The following is a 17,248-nucleotide window of genomic DNA, read 5'->3' on the forward strand; positions in this document are numbered from 1 at the left end:
TAGCGGGTGATGTGGAACAAAAGACGGTGGCTGACAGTTTTTACCGAGTTGGGATAGTAGCATGTTTGGCCCCCAACGGAGTTAAGCTGATAGTGAAGTCTAGTTCATCCTCCTTTACTCCGTACCTTCCATTGAATACCGTTGAATATGGCGAATGATTCACAGTTCCCGATGTCCGAGCGTGGTGCAGTGGAGCCGGTGGATCACAGCGCTATGGCCGCAGATGAGAAGCGACAACGAAAGAAGATACAGAACCGGTTGAACCAAAGAGCGCGCAGTGAGTATTGGCGCCTACATCGAGCCCTGGGAGGCTTGGTCAGTCCAGTCAACTCATGTAGACCCAGGGCTTCGTCTTCGAGAAAAGGATCAGGCCGATGTAACCAATAACCTACGTCCATTCCGAGTCCATCGTTGGCGACTTGAGGATGAAAGTCACACCACGTCAGACAAGGATCGGAACCGTGGTCCCATCCAGAACCCTCATCTTGCTGCTGAACCAGTCTCAAGCTCCAACCAAGTACAGACGGTTTCACATCGGTCGTCGAAGTCGGGGGTTTCCCTACCCGCCGACCACTTGTTACATCTGATTCAGTTTAACGTGTTGCGAGGAGTCCACCATGCCAAGTATATCCTGGCCGGGTCATCCGCGTTCATCATCCCAGGCATTGAGAAAGATGAGATCCGCCCCGGCCACGTTTGGTTCCTTGGTAGTTCCATATTCTTCGCGACGAGGCCAGGTCTCCCAGAGAGCCTGGTTCCGACATCGTTGCAGATGGATATTGTACACTCGACATGGATTAACTTCTTACCAATCCCGAAGATGCGAGATAATCTAATCGCCAAGGAGTCCTGTTTTGATCATGCGGAATTTGTAAGAGACTTACTTGGGGACAAAATCGTGGAGTATATGTTTGGTTCTTTAAGGCCCAGCAAGCCCCCCATTGCCAGTACGTTGGCACTCACGGACGGGGACGACGACGATGTCACTGCCTCAAGACAGGGTCTTATCTTGTGGGGAGAGCCGCACAGAGTAGAAAGTTGGGAAGTGACGCCTGGATTCATACGGAAATGGGCTTGGGCTATGGAGGGGTGCGAGGAGTTAATTGTGTCGAGCAATCGATGGAGGATCATTAGAGGAGAAGAACCCATACGGGTGTCTCTATGCGAGTAATCGATCTGTTTTCGCAGGGTTACTGATGAGATATCCATAATACATGAATTATACACTCAAGAAACTGCAAGAAGTATCGGTATAGCGTCTAGCTTACAATCCACTTCGCACGAGGACAGGAGTCCATATCATCCACCAGGGCATCGATTCTCTCCGTAATCCAGCCGGAGGCGACCCTGTTCTTCTGCGCGCCCCAAACAGGCACATGGGAGGTCCAACACTTCCCATCCGTATAACTATACTGTACACATTTATCATCGCTATAGCAGAGCACCCGGCACTCCACCAAGCTCAGACTCGACTTCCCCGGCGCCTCCCCAATCCGATTATCCCAACCGGCGACCGTGCCCCCTAACTTCGGCCGGACGATATGTCGAAACACATCCCGATACAAGACCGGGTTACGATTCCCATCGCGGGTCCATTTCCACTCAAACTCCCAGAGTTCTCGAATCTGCTCAGGCCCCAAATGATGATACGCAACCGGCGCATAACACCACGGCTTCTTGTGATACCCCTCCGAGAAAAAGTCCAGCTCGCTGGGCTGCCCGGAGATCAAAACCGGCCAGGCCCACAGCATCCCCACGCCCGCATCCGCCATCAACTTCCCCAATACACAATCGCCGGCCCAATGATCGTTCGTCACCCGATCCCACGCATCCACATTCTCCTTCCTCAAGGTGACCGCCGCGCGCATCGCCGGGTTAGAAAGCACAAACCCGGACCCACCATGCGCAAACACGACATCGGCGATCTGCATCTGATTGCCCAGATAATACGGCTGCTGATGCTCCAGCTGTCCCAACCAGGATACCAAATTCGGCCAGAAGAAATACGTATCGGCCTCCATGAAGACGTACCATTTTGCGTCGTCGCGCGCCTTCAACGTCTCCTCGATCATGGGGAGGAACTTCCACTTATCCAGTTTCCAGCCTGGGTTGTTCGGTTTTCCGAAGGCGGAGTTGGTGTCCGGGTTCATGTCGGAGGTGGTGAGGGCTGTGCGCCCGGCGGCGCGGACGCGGTTGTAGATGCTGAAGTCTGGGTTTGATTGTTTGATGTCCTCTGCTACATTTTCGAGGACGTCGTGCAGTTGAACATTGTTGATCTTCTCGGCGTAGTCGGAGAAGATTATGTAGTTTGGGATACAGCGGAGGGTGGTTTGGAGGTGGATGGGGACTTTGTCGCGGGCTTCGGTGACGCCTGTTTTGAGGATGACGAAGATGTCCTCCAGGCCGGGGATATTGGGACAGGCTGTGTCGGCATTTTTCTCTCTATGGGGGAATGCGATCGGGGGCGATGCGTTTTGGTGATTGATGTATATGAAGAGGATGACCAGGAGACCTAGGATCGGGCTGATCCAGGTAATCCGGCTGCGAGGCGGATGACGAGCAGGACGAAAGGCCGTCATGGAGCAGAGGGATCGGCACCAAGGTGACAACAGCAGCAGCAGCGGGCGAGGGAGGCCATGTCGCGACTTTTAAGCATAAGACGCACGGTGCGGGCAACGACTCATGGCCTGCATTTTTTTTGTTTGGACGTGGGGAACCAGGGGACCCCCTGATCAGTCGCGCGGCTGACGTGGACTTGGATTGATTGATGGGATGTTCGCGTTTCCCTCCCTGGGATGGTTATGTGGCCTGTCGGATTATTGGATGGTCTTGAATGGCTCGCGGTGGGTCTTGTGGGGGGGTTTCGTCGTTTTTTTGTTTCCTTCTCTTTATCTTGACTTCCTGCGCGGTGCACGGACACGGTCCGGACCGTTCTTTTTGTCCATCGTGCGCTGCTTCTAGGCAGACATGAACCACGCCGATCCCTGCACTGCTTTTTCAGGGTCTTTTGTTTCTGTTTTCTGTTTTCTGTCTTCTGTCAGTTGAGTATCGATTGGGTTTGGGTGTGGGGAAGACCAACTGTGCTTTGCAGAATATTGCAACAACTCTGTCCCTTGCAGTTGTTTATAACTTACCTTGTTCGGACCTGTGGCGCTGAGTGGCTGAGACCATGAGTCAAAGCCACCAAACATGAGGCTCTTTATTATACGAACGTGACTCAACATTATCTAACCATTGTCAAGCAAGTAACTAACTAAAACCACAACCTCATAATAGACGGTGACGATGTGGCACCAAGAAATGCGGGGTATAAAACCATCTTTACTCCCTTGTAGAGGTCATAAAAGTAGAAAAGGTATAGAAATCATTATTAATTCATCCTGGATCCACTTGAACGGTGAGGATCGCCAGCTATGGCGGCCGTCATCGACGAACCCCAACTCATAACACGCAATCCCTTTGCGCGAGATCCAGCAGTGCGGCTACGTGGCAAATCAAAACCGAAGGGCGTGCAACGAGCGAGACTCAAGCATCGCACCATAATCGAGCAGCAAGCCGCAGCAGAGGCAGAAGCAAGATACAAAGCAGCAATCGAGCAAAAGACCGAGCCCGATCTCATAGATAGGTGCGTGAATCCCTCATATATCCCATACTCGGACCCAAAACTAACGAGCTCAGATTCTTCGCCCTACCTCCAGAAGTTCGAAATCATGTCTACCGTCTACTCTTGGTACAACCATGCAAATTCAGCTTCAATCACACCTTCCAATGCAAGCGATTCTCATACGAATACCCAGGTCCAGCCCATACTGCCAGTGGCCCAGAAAGCAACATGAACTTTGCCTGCGCCGACTGTCGATGGTACGCTTGGGGCCAGCGACTCCCTGTCTTTGTTTCTCCTGCGCGCAGCCAATGGTCACCCCCGATGACGAACGAGTACATGTGCGATAACTGCTACTCGGAGAATATCCGGGCCAAGCGAGAACCCCATCCGACGTTGCGGAATCTCAAGTGCCTATGTGCGCGACGACAGAATCTTCATATTTTCCTCATTAATAAACGGTTTTATACCGAGGCGTCGCATGTGTTCTGGACGGAGAACTGGTTTGCATTTGAGAACCCGACTATTCTGATTAACTTTCTGTCGTGTATTCGGCCGCAGACTCGGTCGTTGATTACCAAGATCTCGTTTATGATTGATCCGAATGAGGTGGGTATGAATCTGGATCGGAAATATGTGCAGCAGTGCTGGCGGTTGTTGTGGTTGTGTGATGGGTTAATGGAGCTGGAGCTGGATCAGTTCTTTCTGTCGAATGTACAATGGGTCCTGGGAATAAAGAATATTACGCCGAAGAGGCGGATTGCTTTCATGAAGACACCGGAAAGGGCGGAGATTGCTTATTTGATGACTTATGACCGGCGCATTTGGCAAGGCGTTTCGAGACGGCAGCTTGTGAGAAATCTCTTAGCGGACACACTGGCTGAACGTATGTTAAGGCGGAGACCTATGAGGGCGAAGGCATTGCGGGCGCTGTTTGACAAGCATCTGCGGAGGGAGAATGGAAATATAAGTAGTGATGAAGACTGAGATGTTGTCCTAGCGCAGGCCGGGGCACATAGACGTTATAATGACTTGATGTATAGTATAATTTTCACGAATCAATATCACATAATCTCATAAAGTTGAATTCATCCTGTGTCTGGAATACATGGAGAAAGAAGCAATGCATAGGTATCTGTGGCAGCTTTATAATCCATACTCATTAAGCTCAGTGTATATTCACCAATGCCAATACTAAAGAATGATTTCTCCACATATTCTATACTAGATCAAACATAGCCAATACATGGATGTGTTCTTATTCCTTTTGTTTTCTATTTATATTACACTTTCTTAGTACATCGTGAAAACTATATCTTTAATACGTCAGTGCTTGAGTTCTATCACGACAAAGCCCATCGACAGATCCGTGTACGGGGTATGGGGCGACATTTCCACTTCTTCAAGGGTTTATAAATTCCACAGCGCAATATTCAATCTCAGCAGTACGAGACCGTACCGAAGGTCTTCGGTACACAGGGGTAATAGCCGACTTTCAAGGTAAATTAACAGACTCCGTTCCTCTAACATATGTACACACATAATCCATATTCAACTCCTAATTATACACCCCCACTCAACTCTACTGTGCAACCAGCAAACCCCGATATCTCATCTTCCCCTCCTCCAATGTCTTCAAACAATCCTCAATGCCCTCCTTACTCATAGGATAAGTCATATTAATCGGCTTAATACCATGAAAAGCCGCGAAGTCCAACATATCCCGATGAACCTGTCTGGCCGAGACAATCGACCCCAAGACCTTAAACCCATTCCCCAAAAGCGGCATATACGGGAACTTGAAATCCTCCAAATCGACCGACAACGGCGAGATAGTAGCCCCAGGATTCAGAATATTGACATACTGATTCCAATCCGGCTGACTACTAGTCGTGACGATGAGATTGTCGAGTTTCTTCTCCACATTCAATTCCTTGACACCCTTGGTGGCATAAAACTCTGTAGCGCCTAGCTTCTTGGCTTCATCTTTCTTGTTATCACTCCCGGAAAACACAACAACTTGACACCCCATCTTAGCCGCGAATTGAATAGCCAAATGACCCAATCCCCCGACTCCGATGATCCCCACGCGCGCCGTGGGTTTCACCCCCGCCACATGCAGGGCATTGAAAACAGTCGAACCACCACACATCAACGGCGCTGCGTCTTCATTCTTGATCCCATCCGGAATCTTGAAGAGAAATGACTCCCGCCATATAGCATGTGAGGCAAACGATCCCTGGTCCAGATCTGCAGCGGCGTACATCTTCCGCTCCGGACAGAAGGTCTCCCACCCCGTTAAACATCGGGAACACCGGCCACAGCAGTCATGTTCGTAGCCCCAGCCCACTCGGTCGCCCTTTTTCAGGTCTTGTACTTCCGGGCCGGTTTCTTCGACTACACCCGCGCCTTCGTGGCCTAGGGCCATGTCCGCGTGTCGGTAGTGGACGTCTGTGAAACAGACCCCGGAGTGGGTTACGCGGACGTACACCTGGTCTTTTTGGAGGCCATCGCGGTGGGTCGTGGATTTTTGGATCGAGCCGTCTTTAGAGCCTTTGTAGATGGTGAAGTCGTAGCCCATGGTTTAGGTTTTTGGCTGGTGGATTTGGGGGCTAGTTCGTGGTTTGTTGGCTATATCGTGGTTTATTGGCTATATCGTGGTTTATTGGCTGGATGGTATTGCTTGATGGATTCAGAATTCGACTCTGGAAGGACCTTGAAGACGTTTTCCTGTACTCCTTAGTTATATAGCTGGTCGATTTTATGATGTCATGATAACTAGCAACATACCAATTACTGAAAGCGGCGAATAAGGGTTGCATCACCGACGTGGATCCACAACTACATCACCACTCACTCACTCACTCCCTCCCATTCCCGGTCTGGATCGCAGGGTCAAAGTTTCATTTTTTTGATTATGTATTCTACTCATCTTGCTTACAAAACTTCGATTCCCTAATTATGATTACTTGTACTACCAGGGAATCTCCGCCCCGTCGTATTGATTAAATCCCTGTGTCTGTTCCCACCCGGGCACATGAATGTTGAGGAATTTCCCATTCGTATCCTTATGGTTAGCCTCAAGGATGATCTTCATCACTGCTTCGGCGCCAGTCTGGACTGGTAGATCTGCTCTAGGTCCACCGAGATCGGTTTTCAACCACTGGAGTCTAATTAGCATTGTTCCTATAACTTTGATTTCCAATTGATAGGAGATACTAGCACATACCCCAGGGCTAACACAGAAAACAGTAAATCCCTCAGACTCAAGACTAAGTGCATACTGAACAGTCAGCATATTCAATGCAGCCTTGGTGATATTATACGCTGGAGTTGATTTCGCCATGAACGGCGAGGCGTTGCTTATGGAACCCAATGTTGTGGATCTATATCTGTCAACTATCTTTCTATATTATGGAAACATACAAGATCGGGCCCTACATGTTGGTAATGACCTTTCGCTCTCCCTTGCGAAGAAGCGGTAGGAATGTACGGGTTACTTCATGCGGTGCGTTTACGTTAATGTTGAATGCGTCGCTGAGATTGTCCCTATTTGGTCATGGTTAATTGGATTTTTCTTTGAGTGGAGGGTAGTGTGTTGTATTAGTACATGTATTCTGCACCTCCCTTGGTCACGGGTTGGATCCCCGCGTTGTTGATTAGAACATCTAGACCGCGCCCTTGGAGCTGGCGCTCTATTTGCCGTGCCGCTGTCCTGATGCTGATCGTGTCGGTTACGTCGAGCTGGACGTAGGATGCGCGTCCGGAAGACTGGTCGATGAGTTCTTTGAGGTTGGGGCTGGGTTGGGCTGATCGCGAGGTCGCGAAGATGGACGCAACTTGTGATGCAGGGAGGGAGAGCAATTGAGACACAAGGGCGAGGCCAAGACCCCGTGAGGAGCCGGTGATGAGATAGCTGGCCATGGTCTGGCTATCTGGGTCAAGTGATATTGCGGGAATTGGTGTTTATGGTTATGGTGCTGGTAACTGGCATAAACGTATGGACAGCAAGGGTCAGGACAGAATGTAGGCGATATATATCTCGGCCCGTCCGGGTCTGTAATGTTATTAAGGTGATTGAATTCTCAAACCAGTGAAGTTGAATACGAGGTGTATTCCGCGAATTGGTAAGCTAACAGACCTCAGTGTGATACAATTCTTCCTATACTCTGCTGGTTGTCCATATGAATCAAGAAAGCAATGATATCACTGCTGCGGGCGCGGGGCTAGCCATCGATTGCCCGCTATCTCCAATCTCCATACAGTCACGTGAGCGATGGCTTCTACTGAATGCGGGATTCGATTGGTCAAACTGCGTGTGTGCCTGACACGAGACGCATCCTTCATTAGTACTCAATAGTACAGATCGTTATTAGCCTGGGTGTTTACCTTGGCTTGGTCTTAATTCTTGACAAGCCATGTGGCTGGTTTGAGTTCTGGATTTTACTTTTACTTTTACTTTTACTTTCAATTCTCAATCCCAACTTGTTGGGCATACTGAGGCATGGTAGTATCCATCACTTTTGTGACAGAAGCAGAATATCGAAAGCTAATTCCTGTTGCCAGGTCGGATTCCGCCGATCTCCCCCCTTTATTCCGATCGTGTACGAAAATCACCGGGCCAAGGCTTTTCTGAGTGCGAACGCTATTTCTGGAATCCTCTATACCAAAGTAATTAAGAAAGGCAGTCTGGCTACCCGCTTGTTAGGTAAGGCCATCCGATTTCTCCCGGTATAGATCCAAGTAAAGGGGGGTTATGCACCCCTTTGTCAGGACCCTGAGTGTAGGGTAGGAACTTGATCCTAGTAAAACACGGCATAACGTGGTTCAGACTATAGCTCGGTAGCTAAACGTCTTTGCCCAATATGTGATCAATCAAACTGCTAGTGGTTAATGAGAAAACCCGTTGATATTATTCTCCGAAAATGGTCTGTGGGGTTGACAGGTCCCGTGGATAAGGACTACCTTATAGGGCGCACGATGGAAAACGGGAACGGCCCCAGCCATTGTTCTACCCCTGGATTGATGTTCCATATTATTGTTTCTGTTCCTCTTCTCTTCCTTGTTGCAACATGGTGTCGACCCTCGAAGAATCGATGAAACTGCTCCGGGCCGACGGTTGCGGAATGCTCCGATCATCGGCCCGAAAATCTCGTGCACCTAAAATTGGACACAACGTCCCGTTATCTATCCTAAACCTAGAAGACGAGATCATGGGATATAGAAATGTAGTTCAAGCATAACAATCATGCTGCAAGGTGATTTGGACAGCATGAAACATGCAGCTACCCCAATTATGGATGAGAACGTATATGTCGATGACGGTTTCCATGACCAACGCCAAGAATGTGCCAGAGCGATCGTTTCCGGAACCAAGACATTGCCAAGCCCTTAGTTGGCCACAGTCTGCCATCTGGTTCTGCAACGATGAAATTGCGGACAATCTGTCTCTAGTTAATACTCCTGTAAACTCCATCCCAATGAGATCAGTAACCGTTGCCCATAATGAATTGCCCGTCGCGCACTGATGATACGCTCTTGCATGTCGAGTGGAATCAGAACCCGCCCTTTCTGGCGCCGGATCTGACTACTCGCCAAGACCTGAATGGGATCTCGAACGCCCGTGAGAATAAGGAGGGAGATGGGAATGGTAGTGGCTCTGGACAATCGCTGGCGTGCCTCAGTGAGAAAGGGAGGATGAATTCGCCGCCCATTGACCCACAAAAGAATATAATTTGGGATAATGGGGCGTCACTGACATCAAAGTCAGGTATGACTCCCTTATTTTCGTTACTTTTCTATGTTTACATGGTCTGTGAGTACCCGGCTGGCGGCATCGACGCTGATGAGCATCTCCAGGACGTCCCATTGACCTAATGACCAGCCTTAATGCTGGTCAACAGAGTGGTCGTAGTCAAAATAATTCTCAATCTTTCCTTCAGACATTTAAGAGCTGGGCCTCGTGGCTTCTGTCGGTTCTGTTCACGTCAGCATTGATTTCCCATACTAGTATTGGGCGATATCTGCAAGGCTCGGAGGTGTCCCCCATCCCCTCATCAGGTAAGACGAATAATCCCACGACTGAGTTTCATACAATCCCCAAAACTAATCGGGCCAAGGGTTTGAACCAATTGAAAGAGACCTTCCTTTCGAGAAACGAGGGACGTGTGCGCAGGGCGGTGTTGGGGGTAGCGACTACAACCTTGCGCTGCATGTTGGCGGGCTGTTCATCATTTTGTCAGTTTCAACACTGGCCTGCGCTTTTCCGGTTCTTGCCATATGGTTTCCGCGTCTCCGCATCCCGTCGTCATGTCTCTTCTTCGTCAGTCATTTCGGTACTGGTGTTCTGATTGCCACTGCATTTGTGCACTTGCTCCCCACTGCGTTCCAGTCTCTGAATGATCCATGCCTGTCGAAATTCTGGACCACCGACTATCCCGAAATGCCAGGAGCCATTGCCCTCGCGGGAGTGTTCCTAGTGACGGTGATTGAGATGGTCTTTAGTCCCGCCAGACATTGCTGTCGTGGAGGAACGAGCCTGTCGGACCCGCCACCCTATCTTGCTCGACCAACTGAGAAGGAAACCCCCATAGAAAGGGCCCACGTGGTTGATTCAACTGTTTGCAACGAGAGAGAACGACCGGCCGGCGTAGAGCCTCTTCCTCACCTGCGCGATATGGGCCCTTTGATCGGTAGGTCTTCTAGCATAAGCCGTGCTATCAACCAAATGGGTGAAGACCCAGAACGTATTTGCCGCATTTCCTCCGCTCCAGAGACTCCTCAATATCGGCAAGGACCGAAGATCGAGCCGGTCCAAGAAGATGTGGAGCGTAGCGATGATGGTCATGTCATGACTCCGGAGCAAAAACATCGCAAAGATGTCATGCAGGTCGTCTTGCTGGAGATGGGAATCCTGTTTCATAGTGTTTTCATCGGCATGTCACTCAGTGTTTCGGTCGGCAGCGAGTTTGTGATTCTATTGATTGCCATTGTCTTTCACCGTTTGTCTCCCTATCCTTATACCTTACACTGGTTGGTTATTTGCTGATAGTTGGACACAGAAACATTCGAAGGTCTTGCTCTAGGCTCTCGTATCGCTGCTCTCGATTGGCCCGAGAAAGCCATGCAGCCCTGGCTCATGTCCCTGGCTTATGGATGCACGTAAGTCTGACATCATTTCGATCCTTTCTTTCTTGGTTATGAAGGGCCAAAGTGGCTGATGTATGCAGAACCCCAATCGGTCAGGCTATTGGTCTTGCAACCCATACTCTCTATAGCCCGGACTCGGAAGTCGGCCTTCTCCTCGTCGGTGTCATGAACGCCATCTCCGCTGGACTTCTGATCTTCGCCTCATTGGTGGAGTTGATGTCAGAGGACTTCCTCAGCGATGAGAGCTGGCGCGTGCTTCGTGGCAAGAAGAGAGTTTATGCTTGCATTATTCTCTTCATGGGTGCCTTCTGCATGAGCCTGGTTGGCGCGTGGGCCTAGTGGACTTGCAATAATTCGGGTGAATTTCGCTGAGATATGGTACTATTTATCAGGAACCAGATGAATATACTTCCTTCATACAGGATCTTGGATTGTGTGGAATTTGTTAGGTTCGTGGTTTGAGGGTACATTATAGTGTAGTTGTGGTGGAGACAAACGGAGTACTAGAGATAGACTTTTTGAGATGGATACTTAAAAGCGTGAACCTACCGGGTTTCATTGGTTGATTTGACCCCACAGGTTCGGAAATACGGATTAAATCACGTGGAGTAAATCCGATCTCTTTCACCATGTTCGTAATGATTCAGTCAATCGTAATATTAGCAACAGCTGTGAGTTAACCGAACAGCCTAAACGGATATAAAGTAATCCTTACACCTGGGTTGCTCCAATGGCCGATACTCCTGCATCCCTGCAAACAGGTTGGCGGATATCCAAAGCCTGCCAAGAATGCAGGAAGAGAAAGATCAAGTGCAATGGCAGCAATCCATGCAAAACCTGTCAGCTACGAAATACACCTTGCGTCTATCGTGATGTGATTAGACAGCGCAAGAGAAAAAACCAAACGAATCGTGATAGCGATTCCTTTGAGTCAGAAGTGACAACGCGCTCTGGGTATGGGGCGGGCCCGCGATCGCCTGGCCTACCACCGCGGCGGAACCCATCAAATAATTATACCATCAACAACAGTGTGTCAGCGACGCATGTGGAATCTCCGTCATGCAAGGTTCAGCTGTACTATGGTTCAACGTCGCACTTTGCTCTCATGCATGAAATATATCGAGATCTAGTGTCCAACCAGACCCCGGGCTTGGAAAAGTCTCATGGCGAGGTTGAAGAGGCTAGAGCCAGTTTGGATATGTTCAGTTTCCGTCGAATCTTCTTTGGGACACCGGATGAGCCCAAAGAGTCGATAAAAGGCTGCAAGGCAATGGATATGCCGGTCATGTTCTTGCCTCGTGAGGTAGCTAATCTATTTCTGCGGCGATTCCTGTCAACGTTATACACCTTGGTTCCATTTCGCTCTAAAGAGTCCTTTGAACAGCAATTGGAGCATCTCTACAACCCCGTCCCTGGAGCTCGCCCTGAAACCTGGGGCCAATGTATGCTTCTGTTAGCGCTGGCTACAGGAGCTCTCGGCACAGAGCATTATCGCTGGGGTGATGTGCTGTATGATCGTGTGAAAGCAACTTGCGGTCCGTTAGATGACATTGTGAACTTGGAGACGGTCCAAGTATCGCTGCTCATGATAAGTGTTCTTTTCTTCTAATTACAAAGATACCAGGAATCTAACTTTCCTAGCACGCCCATTACCAGAGTGAGCAGGGGCGACCGAACTCATCCTTTCTTCACTTGGGTGCTGCGTCGCGAAAGGCGCTGTCAGCTGGACTGCATAAGGAAGCTCCAAGCCAAGGCGGGGAGTCTACAGACAGTACGCAAGAGCGGCGGTTGACATTCTGGTCTCTATATTTCTACGAAACGTTTGTCTCAATTGCTTGATCACACTTGGCTAATCTAACCTTGCCGTAGTTGGTTCTGTTTCCATCTGGGACGCCCCTCTTCACTCTCTTTACGGGACGTCGGTATCGAACTACCAGAGAACCCTTTTCTGTGTACCTTGACTTATGTCTCTAAAATTATCGCTCGACTGGCAGACGAGATGTTCGGTCATCACCATGACTCGCTTTTGCAGATGTGGAGACTTGCCAGATCTATCACGGACGATTATCGACCATATGAGATGCAGATGCAACAGGCCATTGGTGTCAACTTGGATACATGTCCTCAACCGGGCTCCCTCGGCGTGCAGCAGACGATACTAACGACCAGTAAGTGGTTACACAGCTATAACTCGACTAATAACTGACGACGTAGTTTACTACCACACGGTTCTCTTGACCTTCCGTCCGTTTCTGATCTTCCGGGGCCGGTGGCAGCAAGATATGAAGGACCCTTCTCAACATGGCAGCAATCGTCCAACAGAAGCCCCCGCATGGCTTAATGAGGCTTGCAATAAAGCCCTTGGAGCCTCCTGTAGAACTATTCAGTTTCTAAGTGAAGCGGCTGCGGCTAACGAGTTTGTCCGAGTGAGTTACTCCAAAAGAGGCTGTAAGATTTTCAAATAAATCTTCTAATCATGGAATAGGAACTCCGCTATCACGGATACTTTCTAGGAAGCGCCTCTTTCGCCATGATCTACGACCTAATGCATGGGAAAAACCTTGCTCCCACACACCTTCCATGGATTTACGCCGCCCTTCAGAGTCTGTCAACTATGCGAGAAGGCGATCCTATCAAAAGCACAATAACGGCTATTCAAACTGTCCTGAGGAAACTGAATCCTGCTTACGAGTGGGTCCCTCCAAAGGCATACAACAATACTATGGGTCAGCAATCCACCACTTCACGGCCATACTCTAGTGATATTCCAAATCCCCAGACTCAGCGTATACCCGAACCGTCCTTGCCGGGAATACCGCTACAACCTTTCCAAACCAGTAACGGTTTACCCATTCTATCGGAGTTTCAGAATAATTCGCTACAGGCTGCGCTCAACCCGCCTAGCGGGAGTCTTGGTAGCGGCGAGGATCTTTTGGATCTTACGCTGTCTGATGTGGGATGGGACTTTGATTTCTCCACCATGGATCTGGAGACGTTCTTTTCGATTTATCCCAATGTGGAGACTCCGACTGCGTGACCAACAGTGAGCTAGGTTGCAGCTTACGCTGTGTTTTGGTGAAGAGGATAATTATAACCCCATTATCAACACAGAGTTTCATGATCTTAACTATATGATATCTCATAAAAGTCATAATGCTAATCGCCGAGAAACAAGAAATCCAAGATCCATGTATATCACCTCACAAGAAATGACACCCCATCAAGCAATCAACCAATGATTCCCCAACGCCTTCAGCTGCTGAACCCAACCAAATATCCCTATAGAATCAGGGCCAGCCTCATCTCTCAACCTCCAAGCCATCTGCATAACCTCCACCGCAGTTTGCACATACCCCCACGGTAGAACATTCCACAGTAGGCTTAAACGATCTAGAGCCCACTGCCGATACACGGGATTATCAGTCTCCGCGCCCGCAATGAAAGTCGGCCACGAGGTGGCTTTGGATAGAGGATCCTTGGGATCGATGAATGAGAGATGATGGATAATCTCAGTAACTAGGGCTTCTGAGTTCATATCGACTGGAGGATGGGTGATACTTCGGTATATGTATATGCAGACTGCGTTTTGGTGGGCGAGAGCTGTGTGGATACGGTTTGGGGTCCGGTGTGTTGGGGCGCCTTCGACGTTGTTGGCCCAGGCGGTCACATCGAAGGATTGGGCGGCACTTAGTAAGGAAGAAGCTTCGTTGGTTAGAGCGGGAGTTTCGGTGACAGGAAGAGTGAATGCTATATTGGATAGTTCACATGCTCGGAAGAGGATCTGGAGGAGGGTTGTTGGGAAGGAGAGATAGCTGTTTGCTTCAGATCGTCTGAGGATATTGATGGGAAGAGCGAATGGGTCCAAGAAGGTGGGAGAGTTTGTGAGGGTTGAGCCCAGGACATGATATCTGGTGTATTGTCACATTAGGATGGGCCTTTCATGCTATTTTCTTTTGGGGTTGTTGACTTACGTTAAGCAATCCGAGGTGATGCGATCGCGAATCAATGCAATTGGAGATGTTTGGTCGTTCTGGAACGGCTTTAGAGAGATAATCAGTGTCATTGCGCCTTCGACATGCGCTCTCCATGCATTTTTGCCGGAGTCGATGAGCTCGAGGTTGATGAAGAGGAGTATGACTGTCACTATGAGGTCGACATCTGTGGACGGTAGATTCTCCAAAGCTGCCTTGAGAAGGTGGATCGCTTTGTGCTTTGCTGATAGGGCATCTAGGATTGCACCGGCGGGGGAGTCTGTTGAATCTCTTGCAAGGCTCAGGGTATTCACGGGCGTACTATCTGAGAGCGATCCTTGTACGCTGCCATTGCGTAGGTCAAAGCTTGGGCGGCTCATGCTCGAGATATGCATCGCGGCATTGGCAACTATGATTTGGAGCAAGATAGGATGATCTCTACATGTGGGAATCAGACTGCGGAATGGGTTTTCGTTGGGAACATCAGCTATCACAAGGTCTTCGCAGAGAATTGTAGCAACTGTAGCATTGATTAGTATGGTCAGGATCTAGGCGTGACTTTTCTGAGCACAACCCACAATGGCATAGGTAACGTCTAGAGGGATTATCCATATCTTGGAAAAGTGGGTCAACCGGCGACATGTACAGTGGTGCCCGGAGATCATTAGGGTCGAGAATGCTGGGCTTCAGATCACATGAGAAAGTCCAAACCCTAGTGTTTCCTTCTGCTTCAATTGACTGGGTAAGTGGCTGGTGATCTGGCATTGCATAGGTCTTGCCCATCATCTTCCCCCTACTGGCCACACCCTTGTTCCAGATGAACAGCTTGCCGTAGCCTAGGCATTCCTGTCCAGTGTTCATACATTTATGACATGCCGGGACAGAACGGTCGCACCTCCATCGCTTTCTCCGGCAGTTGTGACACGGTTTTGATTCGGGGTTCTCTTGCATTGAGAATCTGGCCTCCGAGAACAGACTGCCAAGAGAGACCCACAGGAAGATATCAGAGTGGAAAATGGAGGTGAGTGGCTATAGATTAGCTGCCTATGATTCAAAGGTCTTGAGGGTTGCTACGGTGGCGATATCAAATTTTCGGAGTCAGGCATAACCTGCAGGGTTGAGTGTAGAAGCGGAGTTGTAAGCCGATGGAGAGAAACGCAAAAGTTGCGTCTTGGCTACTCTTTTCGTATAAGAGGTCCACTTGGGAAGCTTGTCATAAATCGCGACAACCACATTGGCTGGGAGACAGCTCAGCTTGGATTCTGACTCGTCGGAGTGGGCCTTTACCCTACCTCGTTCGCTTCCCACTCCCAATAATTGATACCTGCTTATATATACCTAGAAAAATATCTTTTATCGTTCTGATTATGAAAGAGAAAGCTTTTGCGGATCGACGGGTGATCGAGTGGCCTCTGGCCTTCTCCCTTGCCGATATTTCATATCTGACGATATCTCTCTTCGACTTTATCAGGTCACCAGACTCCTTGAGATCGTTTCACAACGTGGCCCATGACCTTGTTCTATCGCCATGGAGATTCGTGCAGACAGTGTAACTAGCCAAGATAGTCAAACAAAGTCTGATCAACAATGCACACCCGACACAGTCCAGCTCGAGCAGCTTGGACGGCAGCGGCCAGCGATATTTGCCAACAATGTGATAGAAATAGGGTTCTGTTTCTCAGTGCTGGCATCTATGCTCCTAGCAGTAAGAAACCTGTCAACTACTATTAAAAGGCTTATCTAATTCAAACAGGAGTACTTTATCAGTGGCTTCAATACAATCCTACCGGTTTTAACGGATGCCCTTGACATACCAGAAGAGGCAAAGACTTGGCCCGCAAGCGTTTTCTCCTTGGTCACCGGTGCATTTCTATTACCGGCCGCTCGCCTCGCTGATATATTCGGTGCACATATTGTCTTCAATTCCGGCTTGGTTTGGTACTTTGTCTGGTCCTTGCTCGGCGGCTTCAGTAAAAACTACATGATGATGATATTCTGTCGTGCGTTACAAGGACTAGGACCCGCGGCATATTTACCGGCTGGCATTATGCTGATCGGAACAATCTATCGTCCTGGTCCTCGCAAAAACCTTGTCTTTAGTCTGTATGGAGCATTCTCGCCGTTGGGATTTTATTCAGGTATAGCCGTTAGCGGGCTTTCTGGACACTACCTCACATGGCAGTGGTACTTTTGGATCGGTGCCATAATGCTCTTTGTTGTGTCGATCATCTCGGTACTCTCTCTGCCATCAGTTAAGTCGTCAAGTCACTCGAAAATGGATTGGTGGGGATGCGCAACCATCATTCCGGGGCTATTGTTGCTAGTGTATGCTATCACAGATGGTACGCACGCCCCAGATGGCTGGCGAACCCCCTACATACTGGTCACATTTATCCTGGGCATCCTGTTTCTCTGTGCCGCATTCTACGTGGAGGGGTGGGTCGCTTCATCGCCATTACTTCCATTCGATATATTCAAAGTGAAGTATATGACACCACTGTTCACATCGCTACTTTTTCAATACGGT

The 17,248-nt window shown here is 49.2% G+C and overlaps 8 protein-coding genes across 8 annotated transcripts; 4 read left to right on the forward strand and 4 right to left on the reverse strand.

Moving 5' to 3' along the window:
- Positions 1-147: 147 nt before the first annotated feature.
- On the forward strand, positions 148-1,171 carry BDV27DRAFT_156310 (DUF3425 domain-containing protein; the record flags this gene model as incomplete). Its single annotated transcript, XM_032072308.1, has 2 exons — positions 148-277; positions 345-1,171. 2 exons carry the CDS (start codon positions 148-150, stop codon positions 1,169-1,171), a joined length of 957 nt encoding a protein of 318 aa, XP_031929092.1.
- A 5-nt stretch (positions 1,172-1,176) lies between these two features.
- Positions 1,177-2,750, reverse strand: BDV27DRAFT_125888 (glycosyltransferase family 31 protein; the record flags this gene model as incomplete). The annotated part of the gene is made up of 1 exon (XM_032066438.1): positions 1,177-2,750. A coding segment is annotated over exon 1 (950 nt), but the record flags the coding sequence as incomplete, so codon positions are not given.
- A 316-nt stretch (positions 2,751-3,066) lies between these two features.
- Positions 3,067-4,588, forward strand: BDV27DRAFT_171154 (uncharacterized protein; the record flags this gene model as incomplete). The annotated part of the gene is made up of 2 exons (XM_032075521.1): positions 3,067-3,625; positions 3,679-4,588. Exons 1-2 carry the CDS (start codon positions 3,414-3,416, stop codon positions 4,586-4,588), a joined length of 1,122 nt encoding a protein of 373 aa, XP_031929094.1. The 5' UTR covers positions 3,067-3,413.
- Positions 4,589-5,048: 460 nt separating this feature from the next.
- Positions 5,049-6,211, reverse strand: BDV27DRAFT_125890 (NAD(P)-dependent alcohol dehydrogenase). The gene has a single exon (XM_032066439.1). It carries the CDS (start codon positions 6,180-6,182, stop codon positions 5,184-5,186), a length of 999 nt encoding a protein of 332 aa, XP_031929095.1. The 5' UTR covers positions 6,183-6,211; the 3' UTR covers positions 5,049-5,183.
- Positions 6,212-6,535: 324 nt separating this feature from the next.
- On the reverse strand, positions 6,536-7,785 carry BDV27DRAFT_125891 (SDR family oxidoreductase). The gene is made up of 4 exons (XM_032066440.1): positions 7,212-7,785; positions 7,043-7,150; positions 6,831-6,987; positions 6,536-6,764 (listed from the first exon to the last, which is right to left on the reverse strand). The coding sequence occupies exons 1-4, from the start codon at positions 7,523-7,525 to the stop codon at positions 6,576-6,578; spliced, it is 768 nt and encodes a 255-aa protein (XP_031929096.1). The 5' UTR covers positions 7,526-7,785; the 3' UTR covers positions 6,536-6,575.
- A 1,299-nt stretch (positions 7,786-9,084) lies between these two features.
- Positions 9,085-11,300, forward strand: zrfD (putative plasma membrane zinc ion transporter). The gene is made up of 5 exons (XM_032078070.1): positions 9,085-9,371; positions 9,461-9,661; positions 9,721-10,602; positions 10,663-10,762; positions 10,831-11,300. The coding sequence occupies exons 1-5, from the start codon at positions 9,107-9,109 to the stop codon at positions 11,087-11,089; spliced, it is 1,707 nt and encodes a 568-aa protein (XP_031929097.1). The 5' UTR covers positions 9,085-9,106; the 3' UTR covers positions 11,090-11,300.
- Positions 11,301-11,480: 180 nt separating this feature from the next.
- Positions 11,481-13,787, forward strand: BDV27DRAFT_156316 (Zn(II)2Cys6 transcription factor; the record flags this gene model as incomplete). The annotated part of the gene is made up of 5 exons (XM_032072309.1): positions 11,481-12,323; positions 12,392-12,570; positions 12,620-12,918; positions 12,965-13,176; positions 13,236-13,787. 5 exons carry the CDS (start codon positions 11,481-11,483, stop codon positions 13,785-13,787), a joined length of 2,085 nt encoding a protein of 694 aa, XP_031929098.1.
- Positions 13,788-13,970: 183 nt separating this feature from the next.
- Positions 13,971-16,251, reverse strand: BDV27DRAFT_171160 (transcription factor domain-containing protein; the record flags this gene model as incomplete). Its single annotated transcript, XM_032075522.1, has 5 exons — positions 13,971-14,658; positions 14,722-15,130; positions 15,164-15,241; positions 15,300-15,446; positions 16,236-16,251. 5 exons carry the CDS (start codon positions 16,249-16,251, stop codon positions 13,971-13,973), a joined length of 1,338 nt encoding a protein of 445 aa, XP_031929099.1.
- Positions 16,252-17,248: the final 997 nt, after the last annotated feature.

Source organism: Aspergillus caelatus, assembly GCF_009193585.1.
Source record: "Aspergillus caelatus strain CBS 763.97 unplaced genomic scaffold BDV27scaffold_58, whole genome shotgun sequence".
In the NCBI taxonomy this organism is placed as follows: Eukaryota; Fungi; Ascomycota; class Eurotiomycetes; order Eurotiales; family Aspergillaceae; genus Aspergillus; species Aspergillus caelatus.